General features: G+C 48.2%; 1 protein-coding gene across 1 annotated transcript in view; it reads right to left on the bottom strand.

The window, feature by feature from the left end:
- The window catches only part of LOC119457436 (uncharacterized), a 742,184-nt gene that overhangs the window by 686,248 nt on the left and 32,086 nt on the right, over positions 1 to 23,850 (bottom strand). The window contains exon 2 of the mRNA XM_037718988.2: positions 6,702 to 6,821. Within this exon, the coding sequence (XP_037574916.1) occupies positions 6,702 to 6,821 (120 nt within the window). The remainder of the gene's footprint in view (positions 1 to 6,701; positions 6,822 to 23,850) is intronic.

Here is a 23,850-nt window from a genome sequence, read left to right as displayed (position 1 = left end):
GAGCAACAGAATGAAATCCACGAGCGCTACGTTTTCCGTTCCCGTAGTCAAGGTGAGGCGGATCCGTTTGAGCAGTTTCTACGCGAGTTGAAAAAACAAGCGCAGCACTGCAACTTTGGGACCATGGCAGACGACATGGTACGAGACCAAATTGTCTTTGCAACAAACTCGCCAAGGCTTCGGGAAAAGATGCTCAGGGACAAAAACCTGACCTTGGAAAAGGTTGTCATCCTATGCAAGGCGGCTGAACTCGTCAAAACGAATTCTGGCAGAAAACAAAGCAAGAGCTCGATATGAACGCTGTCACAGTCAGCAAGAGCACTCCTAGAGGGTCCAGGCACGACCTCAAATGCAACCGAAGGCATGGCGTGAGACGCTGCCCAGCTTACGTTACGTTATCTGTTACTCGTGTAATGGGCGAAACCACTTCGCGTTCTGTTGTAGCGAGAAGGAGCGCGTATACGAAGTGCGGCATCAGAACGACGACTTCGAAATACTGAATGTCGCCAGCAGCAGCGCAAGCAGAGAACGAGACTGGCGTGTGAACGCATGCATTGACGGCAAGTACGTCACCTTGAGGTGTACACAGGATCGCAGGCAAACATTTTGTCACTTTCAATGTTTCATAAGCTCAAGATTAGTAGTCTGATGCCCAGTTGCGCCGTTCTGAGATCCTACGGTGGTAACATGATCAAGCATATCGGGAAGTTATCAGCGCCCGTCAAGATTGGCGACCGCGAGGCGTGCGTAAATTTTTTTGTGGTAAAAAAGGACCACAGCGCTATCTTAGGCTTGGGAACCAGCGAGAAGCTAGGAATCGTACAGCGCGCTGTTGACAGCGTGACGACGAGAAAAACCGAAGTAATTGTGAAGGAGTTCCCACGTCTTTTTCATGGAACAGGGCGCGCCCCGCGTGAATACAAGATTGCGCTGCATAAGGTTACCGTGCCAATCGTCCAGCCGGCTAGAAGAGTGCCCCTGTCCCTGCGAGAGCCTCTCCGTACTGAACTTGACAGAATGGAAAAGGAAGGCATCATGCAGAAAGTCAGCAGCCCCACAAATTGGGTAAGCCCCCTTGTCATTGTACTAAAGAAAGACGGCAAATTGCGAGTCTGCATGGACCCAAGACGCATCAACGAAAACATCAAGAGGGAGCACTACCAAATGCCGCGCAGAGAGGATATTGAGGCAGAGCTAGCCGGTGCCAAGTTTTTTTTCGCGTCTCGACGCAGATGCGGGATTTCATCAAATCGCATTATACCCCTGACACACGGGCACTCTAAAGTCCTTTAGGTAAGGGGACATCTACTGGAAAGGCATTCAAGCACAGTGACACACGACAAAGGAGTATCTCCCTCCCGGCAAAGTTCCTTTGCGGGAAAGAAGATCGGGCATCTACTTTTCAAGCGGAAATGTGTACTTTCGCATACAGCGTGCACACCTCATCAATAGAAGAAAACCTGCTACATAACTAAGGCGCCCCGTAAGTATTTGTTTTGCCTTGGAAAATGTTTTAAATTTTAGCGGTAAGGCGATTTGTCGAAAAGTGAAGATTTACTCTAGCTATACTCTCAAACGCCCGCACCACGTCGCTAGCGCCGCCATGTTGAATTCCAAATATGCGTATTAGAAGCCATAAAAAATGGGAAAAAATGTTTTTAGGTCCTACAATCACTAAATGTAATCTGCATGCGCAGCTTCTTGTAAATGTTTTCTCTCTTGCTGCTTTAACAAGCAGAGCTTTTCTTCTTTTCTTTTCTTTTCTTTCTTTTTTTTTTTTTGCGGCGTTCATTTGAGGAACCACTTAAAGAAGTTAGTGCGCTGCCGTATGTCATCCGCGCAACTCCTTTCTGCAAAGAGTCCTTCTTCGGTGTAACAAAAGGGTTTTCCTGCAAAGGACTTTACTTTTGTCCGTGTGTCAGGGGTATTTAGACGAACAATCATCGAAGATATGCACATTCGCGACGCCCTTCGGCCGCTGTCGCTTTCTTCGACTACCGTTCGGCATAGCTTCAGCTAGCGAAGTGTTTCAAAAACCCTTAAGAGGTTTGTGATGGCCTTCCCGGCGTACGCGTGTACGTAGACGATGTGTTTATCTGGGGAGGGACCAGGGCCGAACACGATGAGAGGCTGCGCAGAGCATTAGAAGCAGCTCAAAAAGCAGGCCTTACCTTCAATGCATCCAAGTGTCGCTTTGGCCTACAAGAAGTTCTGTTCCTGGGTGACATCATTAGCGATAGGGGCATTACGTCGAATCCTGATCTCGTTGACGGTCTGTTAAAGCAGTGGCGCACCGACGGGGGTGATTCGGGGGTTGTACCCCCCCCCCCCCCCCCCCCTGAGGCCGACTTAACCCGCCCCTTTTGTGTAACCCCTTTTCTTTCCTTACGCATTTGAGTACTGCAACTATAGATGTAAGACGCGCAATCGTCGCACACTGGCAAACGCGCATTTTTTTTGACATTTCGTGATAATCGAAAATTAAGTGCTGTTTAAGATGGTATTGAAACTGTCCCAACCCCCCCCCTGGCAGAGATCCTGGGTGGCGCTACTGGTACAAAGGCTCTGGGAGCAGTACCTACCGTCCTCTCGCAGCGTACGTCACTCTACGTTCCCCTCATCAACAAGGTCCTGTGATTGGACACCAACCCACGAGAAGGAATGGCAGGCTATATGTCGGGATCTAAGTAAGGCACCATTGCTTGCTATATTTGATCAGAGTCTGGAGACAAAAGTAACTGCAGATGCCTCTCAGAGTGGTGTTAGGTGCGGCGCTCCTGCAACGTCATGGGGACTGCTGGCAGCCGTCGCCTACGCCGTCAAGGAGCTTTGACAGAATTGGCGCAAAGATATTCACAGATTGAAAAAGAGGCGTTGGCTTTAGCTTCGGTTGCGAAAAGTTCAATCACTTTGCTTATGGCCGCCCCTCATCCTCGAGAGTGATCAGTCCCCTGACAAACATATCAAAGAAGGGCATAAGTGATATGCCACCCTGAGTGCAGCGATTTTTCTTGAGATTGCTGAAATATGATTACACGCTGACATTTATCCCTGGCAAACAGGTGGCCCTTGCTGATATGTTATCCCGATCACCTGTTCCTGGACTCAAGGCAGCTGCAGACACAAGTGACATCGGGATCCATGCCGTCACTGTCGTATCAGCACTCGTAAGTGAAGCGACAGCTAGAAAACTTGCACAGGAAACGGCTCTCGATCCGTAACTGTATTAAGAAAGCTTGCGAAAGGAGAACCTGTCGACGGCCCCCTGAAACCAGTGGCCGCCGAGCTGTCCGTAGTAAACGGCATATTAATGAAAGGGACGAAAGTAGTCATACCGACAAGCATGCGCGGCGACATGTTGAAACGGATCCACGCAGGCCATCTGGGTCAGGTGAAGTGCAAAGCTAGAGCAAGGCAAATGGTCTATTGGCCGAACATAAACTCAGACATTCAGTCCTTGATTGAAAGATGTCCAACCTGCAAGACATATGCTTATAAGCAGCCATCGGTGCCTGTAATCATGCAACCGACGCCTACTCAGCCATGGTACCGTATCGGTGTCGATCTTTCAGTACTCAGGAAGGAATTATTTGTGCGCATACGACTCGATGTCCAATTTGCCCGAAGTTAGCGCTACTGCCCGAGACAACAGCCAGTGCTGTTATCGATAGACTCAGTGAAATATTTTCAAGGTACGGCATCCCAGCCGAGGTTTGTACAGACAACGGCCCACAGTTTAGCAGCCAAGAGTTTGTCATTTTTGCAAAGCGTTACGACTTTAAACATGTGACATCAAGCCCGCAGTATCCTCAATCAAACGGGCTCGCAGAGAAGGGTCCACAGGTGGTGAAACGTATGCTAAAGAAAACAAAAGCTGCAGGAGAGTGTTTTTGGCTGGGCTTGTTAAATTACAGGGCGAGTCCTGTTGAAGATGGCCGGTCTCCTGGGGAACTGCTGCAAGGAAGGCGGCTGCGCACACAATTGCCGGACTTCAATCCAATGTCGGCGACTCTCGTCAAGAAACACCGGCAAAGTAGTCGTCATAGGCGCACCTCTCGGCAACAATGACGCGGTACGCTTAGATGGAGCATCATGGGCCAGGAAAGCCAAGGTGGTCAGATCGACCGGTCCACGATCCTTCTATGTGCGCACAGTGAACAATACTGTGCTGAGGCGCAACCGTCGGCATCTTCTGGCGACGAAGGAACCATATGAGGTCGGCTCATCAGACGACGATGATATGACCGACAACCAGACCCCATTTCAAGGTGTGGCGTCATCTACCACTGCAGCCTCGCCCGTGGCAGCTCAACAGCCGTCGCCTCAACCATTGCGACGCAGCTGACGACAGACCCGGCAGCCAGAGCGTCTGGGTTATGACCAGCAGTTCCAGCAGACGAGCCAGCGGTATTAATGCCGTCATGTTATTACTGTTTAGAAGGAGGATGTATCATATCTGATGAAAGCGCACGCGCTATCTAGATGCACGATTGCCACGTGCATATACCTTCCCCTCACTGTTCCTAACGCTTTCCACCTTCGACTATAAATAACGACGCAGAATAAACTAGTTCGTGATATGTTTCGTGACAACCCAGCTGTCCATTCTGTTCGTTGCACACATGAACGAAACACTGGTTGTCTATTTACAGTTTAGATTATCCTGCACTTGGTTGCCAACTTCCTTGACCTCTTCCTCCATTCTGTGCCCATGCTTTTCATGTAGAGATACTTGTGCACTTTAGCCGCCCATTTATTTTCATCCATGTTCCTGGGCCTTTCTTCAAAACTCATTTTGCTCTGTGCTTCTCTGACTTCAAAAGAGGCCCAACCCATGTCACCCTGCACTGCCTTATTTGTGGTATTACCGTGGGCTCCCAAAGCCAACCGGCCTGCTGATCTTTGGTTAACTTCCAAACCTGACAAGATATCCGATTTTAAGCATAGAATGGCATTTGCGAATGTTAGCGCTGGCACCATTACTCCTTTCCAGATTCCACGCACCACCTCAAACTTATTGTGGCACCACAGTGCTCTGTGTTTCATTATTGCGGCATTCCGCTTCCCCTTTATCTTCAGATTATCTTGGCGGTTGCTTGAGTAATTCTTTCCTACATTTATGTGTACGCCGAGGTACTTATATTGCTTCACTATGGGTATTACTTGCTGTTGAATTGACACCACGAAGTTACTCGTCTCTTCATTAAAGATCATAATTCCTGATTTCTCTGTGCTAAACTTTAGGCCTAGATTTGTCACTGCATTCCCGCAGATATTCGCAAGTATCTGTAAATCTTTTTTATTGTCCGCTAGTAGCACAATGTCGTCTGCGTACATCAGTCCAGGGACCTTCTGTTGCACCATTTGTCCATTATGCATGTTGGATAAATCAAAACCTAATTCGTTGTTTTCCAGTCGTCTTTCGTAAAGCGTGAACAACAATGGTGACAGAGGGCATCCTTGCTTCAATCCTTGGTGAATTCCCACCATTTCATTACCTTTTCGACCTTCCCATACCACTTGTACTTGGTTGTCTCTATATATCTCCCTCAGCAGCTCCACGAAATCGTCATCTATGCCTTCGTGTTGAAGAATATCCCACAACAATTGCCTGTCTAAGTTGTCATAAGCTCCTTTAATATTTAGAAATGCTATCGATAAAGGTCTTTTCTGCGCTACTGAAATCTCCATGCACGGGTCCGGTAGGGCAGCGCCGCGTCGCGGGAGTTCACAAGAAAAGGTGCTCCCATGCATTCGCGCGGCGCTTTGGACACTCTCCAATATTCTGGGTCACTCCAGTCTGCGCGCCTCGGTTACACCTTGGTGCCGCGCTGAGCCGCCGCCACCCCCGCCGCGCCGTTGCTCGCATGTGAAACAGGCTTTAAAGGCGAAGCTTAATGGTCCTCCAATTTTAACGCGAAAGCGTTAAGGGCCCCGTGTCGCAGAAAATCCGGCGTCGGCACCGGCGTCCGTGGCGGAGAAAATCATCCCGAACCACCCCGACCGCGCAGGCCCTCTGCGTGGCGCACGGTGTTAGCGAAGGAGAGAATCATCCCAAACCACCCCGACCGCGCAGGCCCTGCGTGGCGCAAGGTGTTAGTGAACAAAAATTGAATTTCTTACAGTAAAACCCGTCAGAAAAATGGTAAAGTACGACTTAGCCACAACCTACAGACATGGTGGCATCGGATTGTAATTTGAATGTACGAGAAAACCTAATTCTGTTACGAGGAAACTCAAATACAAACCCCTTTTCCAGCATTTCTACCATACCAACAGCGGCGCGCTCGGGTAAGTTACTTGCGAAAATCCTATCCAGATGGCGCTCGCATCCTCGGCAGGTCAAATTGGGACTTAACCTGCCGAATGCGTTTTAGACACGCGCGCGCGTCGGGGCAATATCAAACGATTATTAAAATAATAAAGAAAGGTCCTGGGGCCTTCACATTTTAATATAAGACGACTTATATTGCCCCTGGGAAAACGTCTTCCCAGCAATGCATTTCTGTTTAAAAAAGAAGCTGATTTTAAGGGGATCGGTGTAAGCTTGGTCTTTGTAAGCTGGCTTTCCCACGTTCCATCTTGCAGTGAAGCCTACTCAAAGAAAAATGCGATCCGAACGGGACCCGATAACGCTATCGCGTTCCACTATTAAAGGAAGCGTCCTCCAATTTTTGTGTGCATCCATCGGTTGCGCCCACCTTCCTTGCAGAGGTACGGGCTGTGGTGTCCGTAGCGGCAGGCGCAGATTCCATCCATGCAATGCACCATTTCCGGGTTCTGGCACTCGAACGCCCCGGAGCATTGTGCACCCAGTGGCTCTGCGCGAACGGAAAGAAATAAACATCTCGGTGTCAGGACAGCTTTAATCTCAGCTGGACTTTCAGACTGCAAAGCTGATTCGGCAATACCTTTGTTGAGAAACGATGTATGCACGTATATTCGCAAGCAATAGTTTGGAGACCACGAAGGCTGCGAAATAAAAACTGCATCGTTGAAATGAAGCCGGAAATTGAGTGGTACAACGCATGTGTGCGTGTTCAACTACTGCAGCGCAAGTCACAGTTGCGCGTTGCAGGGTCACGCAAAAGCAAATTTATTATACTTATTATTTTTTAGATAATGCGGTCTCTAAATTATGCTCACGATAGTATATATTGTGTGACACAGTTATAGGGAACTTTCAGTTGAGTTTATTCTGCATCCCTACATGATGCTAAAGGCAGAGACAACAAAAAGTAAGACATTGTGCCAGAACGCATCTCACGATGACTGGTTAGCATTGAATCGACACAACGTATTGCCACCCTCGATACTAGGCGTGTACTGGCAGCGGGATTCCTCTTCCTTAAGAACAGTCGCCAACACCTGCACGTGGCCCTAACCTAACCAAACCTAAAAGACATTGTGCCAGAACGCATCTCACGATGACTGGTTAGCATTGAATCGACACAACGTATTGCCACCCTCGATACGAGGCGTGTACTGGCAGCGGGATTCCTCTTCCTTAAGAAAAGTCGCCAAAACCTGCACGTGGCCTCCGAAATGCATGGCACACCGGTGCGTGCGAACGCTGAAAACGCGCTCCTTTCTGGACGCCATCTAGTGGCGTGAAGAGACAAGAAGCGCGCCTGCGAAGGTTGAGAATTATTTCCTTGCCTGCCGCATACTCAGTGGCACATACTCAGAGGAAGCTTTAGCTCGGGTGCGCCAATCTAAATCCATGTAAAGGGGAACTCGTTTTCCTCGGCAACCACTGCACCAAGTTTGACGTGGTTTGTTGCATTTAAAAGAAAACGTGAAATCTAGTGACTGTTGGTTTAGAATTTCTGATTTAGGTCGTCAATTTTTTATTAAACATTGGAAAAAATCGCAAATTTTCAGAAAACGAAACTATCAAGTTTAAAACTGTGTAACTCCGCAATGAAAAACGGTATCACAATTCTGTGAATTGCATCTAATAGTACATCTAAAGCGGATAAAAGTGATATGGTACACATGAATCTCAAAAAGTTTAGTAATATGGAAATACAGCTTTTGCAGATCCCTTGTGCACACAACGTAACGAATTCATGTAAGGTATAAATTTACATATCGCATTTGTCCGCTTTCAATCATTTAATGGATGCCGTTAACAGAACCGCGATATCTGTTCTTGATGCAGAGTTGTTAATTTGTAAACTTCGTGCTTCTATATTTTTTCCAGCTTTCGAATTTCTGAAAATTCTTTTTAAGAACCTCAGGCCCTAAATTGAAATTCCGCTTCTAACAGTAACTAGAATTAAATTTTATCTCTCAAATGGAACAAATTTCAGTAAAATCGGTCTAGGGAGAGAGAGAGAGTAGATTTTAATGAAGAGAAGGGAGGAGAGGTCGGCCTGGAGAGCGTGTCTCTAGCCTGCTACTCCTCACTGGGGTAAGGGGAAGTGGGAGATACAGAGAGAGGTAGGTGACAGGTGATTATGATATCGTACAATGAGCTACTATTTACACACGTTGTCCAATACGTGGTTGTGCACTTTTCACACACTACACGCAGGAGTAGTGTTGTCCACACAGAACGTCATCGCACAAACACATTTCGCGCGCTGCACACTGCACAGGTCCTAGAGACGACCGTCTAAGCCCGTCTCACACATAAAGTTCAAAAGTGATCTTATGGTGCGCTGGGCATGATCAACGCTTCTCCATGCGCCTAAAACATTGGCTTCCGAAAAGGGGCGGGAGTCCAAACAGTCAACACTACGCTTTAGTGTCCTTCGCTCGGTCGCATATTGAGGGCATACGCAAAGTATGTGTTCTATTGTCTCGGGAGTGTGACAGACGCTACAATCAGGGTGCCGTTCTCGTCCAATCTTGTGAAGGTATTTGTGAGTGTACGCCACACCAAGCCGTACTCGATGGATTAGTGTTTCCTAGCCTCTCCGCATCCGAAGTGGAAGTCGGAATCGCAAACCGGCGTCAAGTCTATAGAGGCGCTGTTGTCGATGTTCGGGATTGTCCCATTGTCGCTCCATAGACGTTTTGATGGAGTTGTGTAGCAAGGCGTTGATGTCATAGCGGCAAAAGGGAAGTTTTATAATCTTCCCGTCAGTGTGCGCCATTTTTGCTTCCGCGTCAACCTGCTCATTTCCGGCTATTCCACAGTGGCTGGGAATCCACTGCAGTGCAATGGTATGTCCGGATTGAGACGCCTCAGTAAGCAGAGCCATGATGTCGTAGATTAGAGGGCTATATGCGCTTCTGGGATTCATATAATTGCTTATGAGTTGCAGCGCCGGTTTTGAGTCGCAGAACGCTGTCCAGTTAGCGAGGTTTTGTTGTACTATGCAGTGGACTGCTTCTCGAATACCGGTCAACTCAGCTGCTGTAGACGATGTTTTGTGTCCTATCTTGAACCGCTGCGTAATCCCCATTGCAGGTACCGTGTAAGCTGCCGCGGAAGAGGTCTGTGTAACAGAACCATCTGCAAAAACATGTTCGGTATATCCGTACTTGTAAGCAATGTAGGATAACGCGAAATGTTTGAGACCCGCAAGCGGCATTTTCGACTTTTTCGTTATTCCGGGGATTGAGATTTTCACCGTCGGCTTTGTCATCGTTCAGAGTGGAGCTTCCGGTATGCCATGCGGTGCGAAGTCCGACGGCAGTAGATCCCGTTGCGACAATACGGCTCCTGAGTAGGCGGCGTCAGGCCGTATACTTGTGACATTTGTCAGTGGATGATTCCTATGCCTTGTCAGTAGCCTTAAATGCACTCGCATTGGCTCATGTTGCAGATACGCTCGAGCTGGGCATGCGCGTGCCTCTGCAATAGTGCCCCATGTGGAGTACATCGTGGTAACCCTAGGCAAATTCTTAGTGCGCGAGCCTGAGTGCCTTCAAGTGTGCGGAGGGCAGATGAACTAATCCGAGAAAGTACAGGTGCGCTGTAGCGGAGGTATCCAACAAAAAGTGCCTGGTAGAGCTGCAGAAGAGATGATTGGGACGGCCCCCACGATTTTCCAGACATATGTCGAATGATTTGTGCAAAGCTGTCCAGCTTTTTTCTCAATGCAGAGATGTGTTTCGACCAAGATAAGTCACGGTCGATGGTGACTCCGAGAAACTTATAGTGGGTTACCGAAGGTATAATCTTGCCATCAATCATGACGGGGTAGCAGGCCATTGACGTCCGCGTAAATGCAATGGCTGCACTCTTAGTCGGTGAGAGATGAAGTCCACGACTATTTAGGTATTGCGACGTTATTGACACTGCACGCTGTAGCTTCGTTTGTACTTGTAAGCGCGTTAAGCTCATGGTCCATATACAGATGTCATCTGCGTACACAGAGACCGAGACTGCGCCTATGAGTTCTTTGACGAGTCCAACGAGAACAACATTAAATAAGGTTGGGCTCAGTACACCTCCTTGAGGCACCCCACGGTAGACAGGATGGTTCCTTGTATGACCGTCTAGAGTTGTCATAAATATCGTTCTCTCTCGAAAATAGCTGGCTATCCACTGATGCATACGGCCACCAATGCCATATTCTTCAAGGGCATTTAAAATTGCATCATGTAGAACATTGTCAAATGCACCCTTGATATCCAGAAAGACAGCAGCCGTCAATCGACGGCGACGTTTCTGATGTTCAACAGTCGTTACTAGATCAATAACGCTGTCGATTGACGACCTACCCTTTCGGGAACCTGTCATCGCGTCTGGATATATATTACGCTTCTCCAAAAACCATTCTAGGCGCATCAAAACCATCCGTTCCATGGTTTTTCCTATACAACTGGCAAGCGCCACTGGTCTGTACGAAAGCATATCATGGGGTGACTTGCCTGGCTTCAATAATGCCACGATCTTGCTTGTCTTCCAATGTGCAGGCACAGTTCCCGAGGCCCAAGATAGATTATATAAAGCCAGAAGCTCTTCAGTCGCTTGAGGGCCCAGATGGCGTAGGGTAGAATAGGTAATGCCATCAGGCCCTGGCGCACTTGAGTGTATTGAAGAAGAGAGCGCAGCACGTAGCTCTTGTAGAGTGAATGGAAGGTCGAGACGATCGTCCACTGTTGGGGGAGCGCACCTGAACAGCGTAGATACCCCTGTTGTAGAGCCGGAGAGATGTAAGCAGAAATCTTCCGCGATCTCCTTCTCACTGCGCATCTGATTGATAGCCAGAGCTCGGAAGGGACGTCGTTGTTGTGGAGTAGATGGCAAGGCTCGTACAACATGCCATATCATGGACAGTGGTTTTCTTGGGTCCAGGCTGCTGCAAAAGGACCTCCAACGCTGTCTGTCGAGCTTTTCTAAGCGTCTTTGAATTTTCTTTTGCACACGACGTGACGTCCACAAGTCTGATATCAATTTAGTTCGCCTGTATTTCCTCTCGGCGCGACGACGGACTGCCCGGAGATGCTCATATGCTCATACACCAACGGATGTTCTGGAATGTGATGTTGCGACGATGTCTGTTGTTGCGTGCATTGCTGCTGTAATTTGCTCTTCGATCTCTTGCGGAGAAGTTATACAGCCGCAGGACTCTTCCAGTTTGTTTTGAAAAGCATCCCAGTCAGTGCGTTGTGCATGAGAATTAGGAAGTCTCGTGAACCATCTCAATTGTACATAAGTAGGTAGGTGATCACTGCCGTACGTTTCAGCATCTGTGCACCAGGCAGCAGAAGACGAAAGGCATCGTGAAGCGATAGCTAAATCGAGACAGCTGCTGTACGTTGTGCCTCGCAAATATGTTGGTGAGCCGTCGTTTAGGATGTCAAGACCATTGCTGTTTGTGAAGTCAAGAAGCTGTCTTCCTCGAGTGTTTATGGCCCGGCTACCCCAAAGATGGTGGTGTGCGTTGAAGAAATCGGTCTAGGGGTTATCTCAGAAAAGCGTGTCTGCGTTTTACATTTGTAGCAGCGCCAGCAACGCGCTGAACTGGTGTTGACGCCGTCGGCGTTTTGCCCGCGTTCGCACCGAACGCGCGTGGTGTCCGTGACTGTTGCCCGTGCCTTTGGCGGCGGCTTGGAAGTTTTCCACCAGATCAGCACTGGACACTCGTCGAGCAGCGTCGGAAGCCTTTGCCACCTTTTCGTTTGTAGATGTAGTTTATGTTTGTAGATGTACTGTGCATGTGTTGCACGTGAAGAAGTTGCTTAAGTACGAGTGAGCACACATCTACAAACAAACTTATTTATATAGACATGTTGTGAGGCGAGAAGTTGGCAAAAGCTTACGATGCTGCTCGACGAGTGTCCAGTGCTGATCTGGTGGAAAACCTCCGAGCCGCCGCCAGAGGCACCGGCAACAGTCACGGACGCCGCGCGCGTTCGGTGCGAACGCGGGCAAAACGCCGACGGCGTTGAGAACAGTTCCGCGTGTTCCTGGCGCTGCTACACATGTATTTGAATAGGCCGCGTCGTAGTTGGGCCAGAGCTAAAGCTTCCTCTTAAGTTGGCGAGATGTTCGTACAAACCCAGTGCATTCATGGCGAATAAAGCGTTGGTGTGAATGTTCATTGAAAAGCGGCACATACCCAGTATATTTGTGGCTGCTAAAACATGGGGTTGTTGTGCTTGAGCAATCCTTTTGACGTGGGTTCGATTCAGCTCAGCATCGGAGAATCATTGTGTCAAATATAGAAACATCTGAACAAACAATAAAAAGAAAGATATGAATTGGGTAAAAGGAAAACACCGTGGTATAAAGGAAGTTTAACGACACATTCAGAATGCTATTCATAACTAAATCAGGCGCAACGAGAGAAATATTACACAATTCCAAATGCGCATAAACAACAAGAGCGCAAAAGGAAAAAAGAAAGACTGATATGATATGAATAGACACTGGTAAGTATAGTATTATAATATAAAGGTTGAGTGACATTTACATGTGCACGAGTAAAAGCAGCAGGAAAAGAAAAGAAAAGAAACGTTATACAACTCTAAGAAACGCATAAACATCAGAACAGCCGTTATTCATAGAGATGCTCCAGAAGTTCCCCTTGGAAACTAGTTGTCTCAGTGCAAGCGACAATATTTTCTGGTAACGCGTTCCACTCGTTTATGGATTGCACTAAAGGTGAACATTGATACCTTAGTGTACGAGCAAATATTGGTTGCACTTTATGTTCATGATCCCGCCTGGATTAAATGTGATGTGCTGGTTTAATGCGATTAGTTGCAAATGTCTCGCCGTAATATAAATAAGAAAATGTTAAACGCGAATATTTGCGTCAGGTGCTCAGAGCGTAAATGTTGATGCTGCTTTTTAACAATGCCACGCTCACACAGGGTGAATATGAGGAAAGTATGAATCTTACCGCCTTATTCTGTACTGACTCTATGCGGTTCTGTAACGTAAGAGTACTTGGGTGCCATATTATCGATTGTTAGATACGAACCATTAACTAACATCCGTCAAATTCTCCGACCTCAACCACTCGCCGTCACCTGTCACTCCTGGTGCGCAGGGGCGCGTCGACCGTGATATCGGTCTCGTCAAACCGGTTGATTATCCCGACCTCGTGTGCCGCGCCTGCAGCTTCTGTCCCCCCCCCCCCCCCCAGTCCCGAGAAAAGTTGCTTTGCTACGCTGCAATGCCGTTCGACAACCACCCGGGACCTACAGCCAGCTGATCGCCAACCAGGCGAGGAGGAAACGCCGGACGAAGGCCGCCATCGTACAATGGAGCCCTTGGAGCGTCCCCATTGGCCGAATATGACGCCACTTGCGCGGGCCCCTACGATTGGAGAAAAATGACGACACCTGAGCGGACTCGACCATTGACTGAAAATGACGTGACCCCGAGAGACCGAAGGGGTTAAAAAAATCACAGCATATCCACGGGGTGAATGATGATGAGTGGGCGAAGCTCCGGAGGGAATCATCGGATCTCCCGCTTAAGGGGACGCTAGCACAAACGCGTTAGAAACGTGCAGTACTCTCTAGTAAGGGGGAGCGGCCACAGCGTCTTACGCAGCCATTTACACATGCCGGAACGTGCACCGCGTTTGCCGACGCCATCACATGACTGCTGAGAGAGTATACCCCCCGTATTCATAAACGTTCCTCGACTTGAACTTGACTTGCCACCGCCTTGGGCAGCGCGTTCGAAACGCGTTGAAGGTAAGGCGGAGAGGCCACAGCGTCTTACACCAGCTTCTTACACGGGCCGTAACGCGCTAGCACAAACGCGTTAGAAACGCGCTAGAAACGCGGCCTTTCGTCAATGTTGGGTATTTATTGCCATCGTGGTGCGTGTGTCTATGTGCGCTTCGTGGCGTAGTGGGCTAACGCCGCGCGCTCGGAAGCGAGGGGTCCCTGGTTCGATTCCGCGCTACGGACACAACTTCGGAATTTTTTTTCTCATTTTTCTCAGACTGGTTACACACTACTACTACGACGACGGGGACGGAACGGGTGCCGCTATAAGGAGCTTCGCTCCTAAAAAGAAAGGCAGATCGATAACGGAGTCGTTCTTCTTGCCGCGGGCCGCAGCGTCCGATTTGCTGCCGGCCATAACGATGACTCTTTTACTGTTCTCTGCGTTGTTATAATCCTGTAAATAATGTAAGTAAACCTTCAAGTTCTCCAAGTCCTCCTCAGCGTTGCCCAACTCTCGCACCCAACGGCAAGATCTAATAACTGGATGGCAGCGGTGAGATGGAACCTGGCAGCCAACAGGAAACCTAATACGATGCATATTCTAACAAATACCGGATGAGAGATGTGTAGACGGGAAGTTTCGTTCCTGAGTTGGCAGGATACAAACAATGTTTGATTAATCCTAATTTTTAAAATGCTTTCTTTGTTATATATTCCATGTGTGTATGCCAAGTTAGATCTTGGTTAAGTCACGGAGTAAGATAAACAGGAGCGCCGACTCCGCCGCCGCGCAACGCATTCGCTCGGTACAAACCGTGCAACGCAAATTATACATCGCGTAGCGCCATCTGTCGAGGCGCGTGGAAAACACTCAACAGCTTGCTTCCATGTGCGCACGCGCTGAGTGGCGGAGACCGGCGGCGACGGCGGCGACGGCGGCGCAGAACGGGCAGCGCGGCACCCGCAGAGCATGCCGTCTGCTACAAACGTGGACCCTCAGCCGTCTCAATTTGACAGCAATCAAATACAAAAAATATATGCGCACAAATAATAAAAGCACAAATAAACACGCGGTAGCGCTTTTATGCACGCATACGAAACATTGTTAGATGTCAGAGGAAACAGACGATAAATGACGCTGTACAAAAAAAGTACTTGTTTTTCACTCCTCTACGTCTGCGCGGAAGCGGAGGTGCGAAATTTTCGTCTTCCTCGCTTTGTTTACCATGTCTGCAGTATGCTTATTCCTGCCTGACGGAAAAAGGTATCTTGATACTTGTGCCTGAAGAGACTGAGCACCAGGACAGTGTTTTTTTTTTTCCCCGGCTGTAAATCTGGTTATGGCAAAGGACGCGAAAAGTTTTCGCTCTTCGCTTCGCCATCTGATCTTCTACTGCACCAGTGGCGTCAAAAATTCCTGACATTAGCGAGCGCTTAAAGCAATGTACAAAATATGTGCGCGACACTTTGAGAAGCAGCTTATTTTTGATAGTTACTTCAGCAAAAACCTAGGCGATGTCCTACTAGATGCAAAGAAAGTGCCTCGACTTCGAAGCGGAGCCGTTCCTTCAATTTGTTTAGGGAAGCCTGGCGTAGCTCAATGATGCTGAATGCCAGGAGGAATCAGAACACGCCAATGCGGAAGGACGAGAGGAGCCCAATTTAAATTTGTCTACAACTACACACAGTGCAGGTGCCTTTCCTTGTCCGGAGACATGCCGTAATTTAGAGAGAGAGAAAGAAATACAAGGAGGTTAGCCAGTGTAAATACCGGCTGGCTACCCTGTAAGTCCTCAGCCTTGCCTTCGAGATGATTTTCCCAGTTATGCAGACACATAATCAGAGCCTCTCTTGTGAAGTAATAAGCAGGAAACACTGGCAGGAATTCCCAATTATTATGTTTAGTGAAAATGTGGCGATTCTGCTCGCAAGAGAACCGGGCGACACGAAAAGCACCGCGAGAAACAAAGAAGCAAGCGAAGAAGCATCTTAGCACTTGATGCGTGCTCAGGTAAGAAAGAGCGATAAACGTCAGCTTTTGCGTAAAAACTTCTTTTCGCTGTCGTCTTTCATTGCTTGAGACCACCCGAACTGCCGTTATATCGCCTTACCATTTGCTATAGTGTTTCTTTCCATCTTTGTTTATTTTCCGTTCCTGTGCCTTGTAAAGTTCCATGTAGGCCACCTGAGAAATGCCCTGCATTTGGCCTGTATAAAATAAATTAAATGAAATGATACATGACTTGTTTCTCCTGCTAACGTCACTCTGTGAACCGCAAGAGTTATGTGCGCTACAGGCGTCAGGGCGAGCGCGGAGCAGACGACAAAATGGATAGGCAAGCAGGCGCCGCGAGAGAGTCCCCGCGCCTTTGCTCCTCTCCACTGCACAGTTTTTCTTCATTCGTAGCGCCGTCTGGCGAACACGCTGTGAAGCAGGAGCCGGCGTTGCAGAATGTGTCCCTTCTAGACGAGCGGAGTTGGCGCTCCTGTCTTATCTTACTCCGTGGGTTAAGTAGACGCCCAGGCACTTGAAACTTTGCACTCTCTCTATACCTGTATTGTTTATTGTGTAAATTCAGGTTAATAGCGCAAAGCCTCCAGAGGGGGGCAGAAGAGAGAACAGAGCGCAGATCTCATGCCCGTAGCCTGGGGGAGGGGGGGGGGGGGTTCTAGTTTGCGTTGAAGCGAGAGGCCGAACGAAGGAGAACTCGCTCGTCGTTGCCGTTCTCAGGACAGCGTTGTGGCAGTGAGTGTTCTGGATCATCGAGTGAGATCTGTTCATCTTTACCGGTACTCGCGTGACACCAGGCTTGCAAATTTAATTAGTAAGCGAATATTTACTGCAATTTATAGGCCAATAAAACTATGAACCTTACTCCGTGTAGTTGTGTAATACTTTGCTGTTACTATCGAAGCTACGACATTTTATATAATACAAAACTTAGCAAGCTTTAAGTCATTAAGTCTACTTAGTGAGGCTGACCGTGACGAGCACCGGAATAACAAGTTTCGCCTGCGATGTCTACGTAGACTGCGCCTGTGCTGCACAACGCCCTTAGCATGTGGTGCCACGATGCTTACGTTTCTTCCTCTTCCGTACCTAACGTTATTGAAAATCTCTTCCAACGTCATTATATTGACCTTTCTTTAATGATTTATTTAGAGTATATAAACAACATGTAGTTCGAGTAATTAAGTCACTCCTTGCTGTTGGCGATGAGAGCTCGGAGCTATTTTCAAAGCGTTGTTTCCGCATGTCTGCCATCATCGACTCAATGTGAGGGGCTTTCCTCTGCTTGTCCGCTGCTTTGTGGTGGACGCGGAAATGGTGGCCGACGAGCTTTTGTCCCCCTTTCACGAGCAGACCCTATCGTTGTCTACACCATGTTTCTTGTGTCTCTACAACGTGCACTTACAACGGTCGCTTTTTTTTTCGGTGCAGCACTTTTATAACCTGAAACTATATCAGCGCACAAAGACGAGTACGAGAGTACGAGTAGCTTTTATATCCTTCATCTCGGCCGGGCTCAGCTCTCGTTCGTCGTTTTTTTACAATATTGAGTGACTTGGCAAAAAATTGGTTTTGTGTGTTGACTTCTTTGCAGCAAGGGATTTCAAACGGCGAAGCACGCTTTACAGGCCAGTCCCGCTCCCTGGCTTGTTGCTCGACCGCTGATTATTGTCAGTAGTTGATTCATTCTCACTCACTCCTCACTCACTCACTCACTCACTCACTCACTCACTCACTCCTCACTCACTCATCACTCACTCACTCACTCACTCACTCACTCACTCACTCACTCACTCACTCACTCACTCACTCACTCACTCACTCACTCACTCACTCACTCACTCACTCACTCACTCACTCACTCACTCACTCACTCACTCACTCACTCACTCACTCACTCACTCACTCACTCACTCACTCACTCACTCACTCACTCACTCACTGAGAACAGTGATGTTCTTCTTTTCTAGCAATGACGGCAGGTATGGCGAAGTTAAAAAAGTGATTTATTGATTGAGTGAATGAACGCATGCATGATTACATGTGTGAGCAAATGGAGGTGTATATATACATTTTACATTTTGGAGCAGATTTCAGAGCAGAAAAAATGCCACTTCGGAGCACCAACAAGTGTTTTCGGAGCAGATGGAAAATATGCCATACGACTCCTCGAGTTAAAAACATCACCACAGCGTCTCATAAATAGTAATATTTATTATGAAACAAACTGCACATGCAATAATCAACGCAAACTGTAAGAAACAAACAATTAAGTAGAATTAAGAAACAATTAAATGGGCAGTAAAATGAGCTATATATTTAAAACACGAGTACTTGTGGCAGAGATGAAATCAAACCGGTAAAGCTGAGCACCACGTTATAAAAGTAACCACAATCTCATATAACCATTGCCAAAGCAGCAGTTGATAATCAGTATGAGGTCGAAGTAATCTCAGTCGCTTTCAAATTTGAAAGCGTCATAGGCACCATGGAGATTGTGTGAAATGCCTCGGCGGGCTCGGCTGCAGCCGAGGCTACGTTTGGCTTCACCGTTTTCGAAGATAATTATAGTATATACAGCTTGTTTTGGTCTCTTTAGGGCTCACCGGTTGGTCACATGGTGGAAGTTCCTCGTCTTCATTTTCCCAGCGCCATTTCGGAGCAGGTTTGGAGCAGTTACTAACAAAAATGACAGTTTGGAGCAGCATGTAGTAGCATTTTTCTTTTGGAGCATTTTGGAGCAATTGGAGCAGCACTTCCATCACTGAAGTGGGCAGCAAATGAGCCTCAGTGATTGAGTCAATGAAATAATAAAAAAGCGAATGAATTAGTCGGTGATTGAGCGAGCGAGTGGGCGTTTCTTAGCGGCTATTGAAGAAGCGAATTATGAGCGAACGAGCATGCGCGCGAGTGACAGGATAAACGAACAAGCAGAGTGAACAAGCAAGTGAAGTAACGATTAGGATGACTGTCCGCAACGTGCGAGCGAACACCCGTCGGCTGTGCAGCACTTCACACCGTGTGCCTATGTACGTTCGCACTTTTCAAGTTCGCCTTGTCTCACGACCCGACTTCACTCGCCGCCTTCCGACGGGTGGTGTCTTCTTTCCTCTGTCGTCCTCCCACGCGCGCTGTCACAACGCAAAACATAGTTCGCACGAACGCACGCACGCACGAACGCACGCAAGCGCACACACGCACACCCAAGAATCACGATGAGACGGAAGACCCTGATCTCAGCTCTCTCAAAACGCTGTTACGATTCACTTAGAGCGGCCATGCCCGGACCACGTACAGTCTGTCACGATTCACTTTGAGCGGCCATACCCGGACCACGTGCAAACGCATAGGAAACGGCGTGCCTAACGATCTCGCTCGTCAGCATGAACAGACGTGTCCGTCGCGAGGGTCAGAGATACGTCAGAGACGAAACCTGACGTGCCGCCTTGCGCCCATCTCACCCCCGCTCGGGACGTTCACCCCGCTACGGTCACCCACCCTCACCACTTCGTCTGGTTTGCCCTGTCCTGCAGTGGAGGCAGGAGAGGGGAAGAGTGCCCGGATGGTGGAGGGTATAAAAAAGTCAGCAAGCAGCCACGTGAAGAACACTTTTGCTTTGCCCTAGCGTGCATGTGCATGCACGCTGAACGTTCCTCGTATGTTTTCTTTGGGAGCGCACCGCGCTCACTCATAACCATGTATTAAACTTGTGTTATTTGTTTTACGTCGCCTCGTCTTCCCTGCCGGATCGTCTGCGATGGTCAAACTGGTTCGAGCTCCAAGCAGACGCCGTTGAAGGTTCACCAAACCCCGGCTCGTAACAACGCCTACGCCAGAGAGCTACTACACCGTATGACTCGCTAGGACAGGCGCGCTTTCCTTTCCAATCTATAACGAACGCCGTCATGACATCCTGCTCTTCTTATTCCAGCTCCCGCTAGGAAACGCATCTTGTTTGCTCCCGAGGCCAGGCAGAAAACCAAGAACGCTGAGGTGAAAGCCTACGCCTTCCGCTATCAGCGGAGAGAACAGAGATTGAATGTATTCTTCAATTAAGTTGCGAGGATGACCAAGCGAGAAAGCTGCACGTTGCAGCTTGAGGGGAACCTGGCCACCTCATACATAGAGCAGCTTCGTAGCGGTTGATCCAAAGCGCGCGCTTTACATAACGCTGTTGACACAAAGGAAAAAAATATATCACATAGAAAGAAACAGAAACCACGATGAGATTACATAAACAAATCCTCATTGAAACACTTCATCCAGCTGTTTGAAACAGGTATGATAGAGATGACACGAAAGAGAACATGAACTTGTCAAAGCAATAAAACCCTTCATACAAATATTTCGCGTAGTTTTTTTTAAGGCAGAACAGATATGTCGATATAATTTTGTCTGTGCATTTGAATCAACAGTGTCTGTTGATGGTCGTAGCCTAGTTATCCTCTTTACATTCCACGGTTCTGGCTACCGTACGTTGCAAATAAGGATATGCTGCTGAAAAGATGACAGTTTTGTTAACATGCCATATTTTTTTCTACTTTATATCAGCAACTAAGTCTATAGCTGAATAAACAATCAATTTCCATCAACATAGCAGTCCCATGTCATAGTTTCACAGAAATATACGCCGAAAGATACGTCGAGGTCACGTCAAGATACCTCTACTTCCGGCGAGCATGTCTGTTCTTTTGTATTATTCCGGAGTGCAGCTTTGGGAAATATGCGTGGTGGCATCAATCGGTAGCAGATATACGAAGAAAAATTAAATAAGGGTGAAAATGCATTTTCACCACCCTCGCACCCCTTTCGAGCGACGTGAGAGCAAAACGCATGCAAATAACTTCCTTTATTTTTCTTACCGTGGCAGAACTGTGCGCAGTGAGTTCGTGCTAAGGTAAACACCTCCGAATCGCACGAACGTAGTACGATTTTTTGCTGTGTTGTTTCTATCGGTCAATGTTTGTAACCCAGAAATTGTTTTTTCTATTTAACATTCTGTAGTAGTGTTACCTGCAGTGACGGGCCCTCCTGTGTGTGACCTGTTCTACTTTTTGTGTGAGATTTGTCATCTCGCTCTTTCTTTTCTCCTTCCTATCTTCCATTTCTGTGTTTCTGCCTCCTCCTTTCTGAAGAGTAGGAAGGCGTTCCGGTGGCCAGCGTTGCTCCTCGCTTTCCCTTTCCTGAGTATATGCTTTCAAATCAAATAATAGTAATAATACTAATGTCAACGAAGTTGAAATACAGGTGCCAAGACTGACAGGATGAAATAATATCAATAGAGAAATTGATAGAGGGTATACATAGAAATAACAAAAGGAAGGAGACAATAGAGATCCCATGCGCACACATACGCGCACCACACGAGCTGGTTCCCATTCTCCCTAAGCATCATTAACGATACGAGGTGAAAGTGTATAATATTACTAATAATCAGTCAATCAATCAATTATTTGCCGAGCCCCGGAACAACCATACGGTCTGAGTGCTGGCGCACGCTTGCAATAAAACCAAAACGAAAATGAACAAAAGCATAACTGCAGGGGAATATAAGTAAAAAAAAACAATCATTAAAAATAATAATTTGAAAATAAGCGTGTCCACACAACAAGGCGCAAGGTGAATACGAAAGAAAAATGAGAAGGGCAGTTGAACAATTTGTGAAACTATGACACAATAAAGCAAAGCTTGGAAAAGAACAATGAGAGCCAGTAATGAAAAATATCGAGATCATAAAAGTGAGCGTTTTAAGGACGGTTGAGTGCTGGTGATGAGAGGCAGGAACATGGTAAAGTCTACGTTCTCTGGTGATCTTGCGCGGAATAAGAACCACGATGAAGTGGACAGTATGACGTCTGGTCGGGATGATGCATACTTAAAAAGAAGAGATCCGGACACCGACCAAAAGGGGTAAAAAGTGGTCGCAGTTTCACCTGAAAGGCGAAGCATCAATTGCGATAGTAAATTTGTAGAGAGCTATACGGAGTAATGATAGTAGCTTTATCAGCTGTATAAACTTCGACATGGAGCAGCATCAGCAACACGCAGAACTGTTGTCGACGCCGTCGGCGTTTTGCCCGCGTTCGCACAAAATGCGTGCGGCGTTGGTGACTGTTGCCGGAGCCTCTGATATTGTTACGCGAAGAACGAGTCAATAAGACGGGCAACTATTTACAGGATGTATTTACAACAGCGGTTGCAGCGCTGACCGGTTAGGTTCACAGCGCGAGCCCAGCTCGTTCTTCCTCTTCTTTTCTCGAGTAATGGCGCCCGCGCGCCTCAGTCAAACAATCAAATACCACACGCGTGTAGCATAATCCCCCGGCGGCAGAAGCGACGTCCCGGAGCGACTAAATGTCATCACTGGGAGGGTGATACTGCTTCAGTCGTGTAACGTGCACGATATCGCTGAACTGGGAAGCAGATGGGGCGTCAGGGGCGATCTCGTATGTGACGGGAGTCACGGCACGAAGCACTCGGTAGGGGCCTGTGTAACGCGACAGCAGTTTTTCTGACAGGCCGACCTGACGCGACGGAGACCATAGAAGCACCAAAGAACCAGGCGGGAAGTGCACGACTCGGTGTCGTTGGTCGTACAAACGCCTTTGACTCTCTTGGGAGTTCAAAAGGCGGTCACGGGCAATTTCCCTTGCGTGAGCAGCGCGGGCGACGGCTTCAAGTGCATATTCACTGGTGGGTGCCGCGTGAACAGGGAGAGTTGTGTCGAGGGGCAGTGCTGGTTCTCGGCCGAACAGGAGGAAAAATGGGGAATAGCCGGCTGTGTCGTGGCGCGAGGAATTATACGCAAAGGTGACAAACGGCAGAGTGAGGTCCCAGTCTGTGTGGTCTGAAGAGACATACTTCGCGAGCATGTCTGTGAGAGTGCGATTAAGACGCTCCGTGAGGCCATTAGTTTGCGGATGGTATGACGTGGATAGCTTGTGCCTCGTGGCACAGGACTGCAGGATGTCCGCAATAACTTTTGACAGGAATGTCCGGCCACGGTCTGTGAGAAGTTGTCGCGGAGCTCCATGTAATAAAATCACGTCGCGTAAAAGAAAATCGGCAACATCTGTGGCGCAGCTTGTAGGGAGCGCTCGGGTGATGGCGTAGCGCGTGGCGTAATCTGTGGCCACAGCGATCCACCTGTTCCCAGAGGTAGAAAGAGGAAAGGGACCAAGTAAATCTAAACCAACCCGAAAGAATGGCTCCGCGGGAATGTCGATTGGTTGTAGGTACCCAGCAGGTAGCGTCGATGGTGTCTTGCGTCGCTGGCATTTATCACACGCAGCTACGTATCTTCGAACGGAGCGAGCAAGCCCAGGCCAAAAGAAGCGTTGGCGGATCCGGTCGTAGGTACGTGACACACCGAGGTGACCGGCCGTGGGGAGGTCGTGAAGTTCGTGGAGAACAGCCGAGCGAAGGTGTTTAGGGATCACAAGGAGTAATGCTGGGCCGTCGGGATGAACGTTGTGGCGGTAGAGTACGCCATCTTGAAGTGTGAATAAGCGAAGGGAACTGCCGGCAAGTGGAGATTCCAGGCGGTCAATGATGACACGCAAGGACGGGTCACGGCGCTGCTCGTCGGCGACATGGACCAGAGGAAAAACAGAGAGAACGCAGGTGTCGGTGTCAGGCTCAGACGTAGAGGGCGGGTCTTCGACTGGGTAGCGAGAGAGGCAATCTGCGTCCTGGTGTTGGCGTCCCGACTTGTACGTCACTGTGTAGGGATATTCTTGTAGTCG

This window comes from Dermacentor silvarum, chromosome 7 (genome assembly GCF_013339745.2).
Source record: "Dermacentor silvarum isolate Dsil-2018 chromosome 7, BIME_Dsil_1.4, whole genome shotgun sequence".
Classification (NCBI taxonomy): domain Eukaryota; kingdom Metazoa; phylum Arthropoda; class Arachnida; order Ixodida; family Ixodidae; genus Dermacentor; species Dermacentor silvarum.
This window is presented reverse-complemented; position numbering and strand designations above follow the sequence as displayed.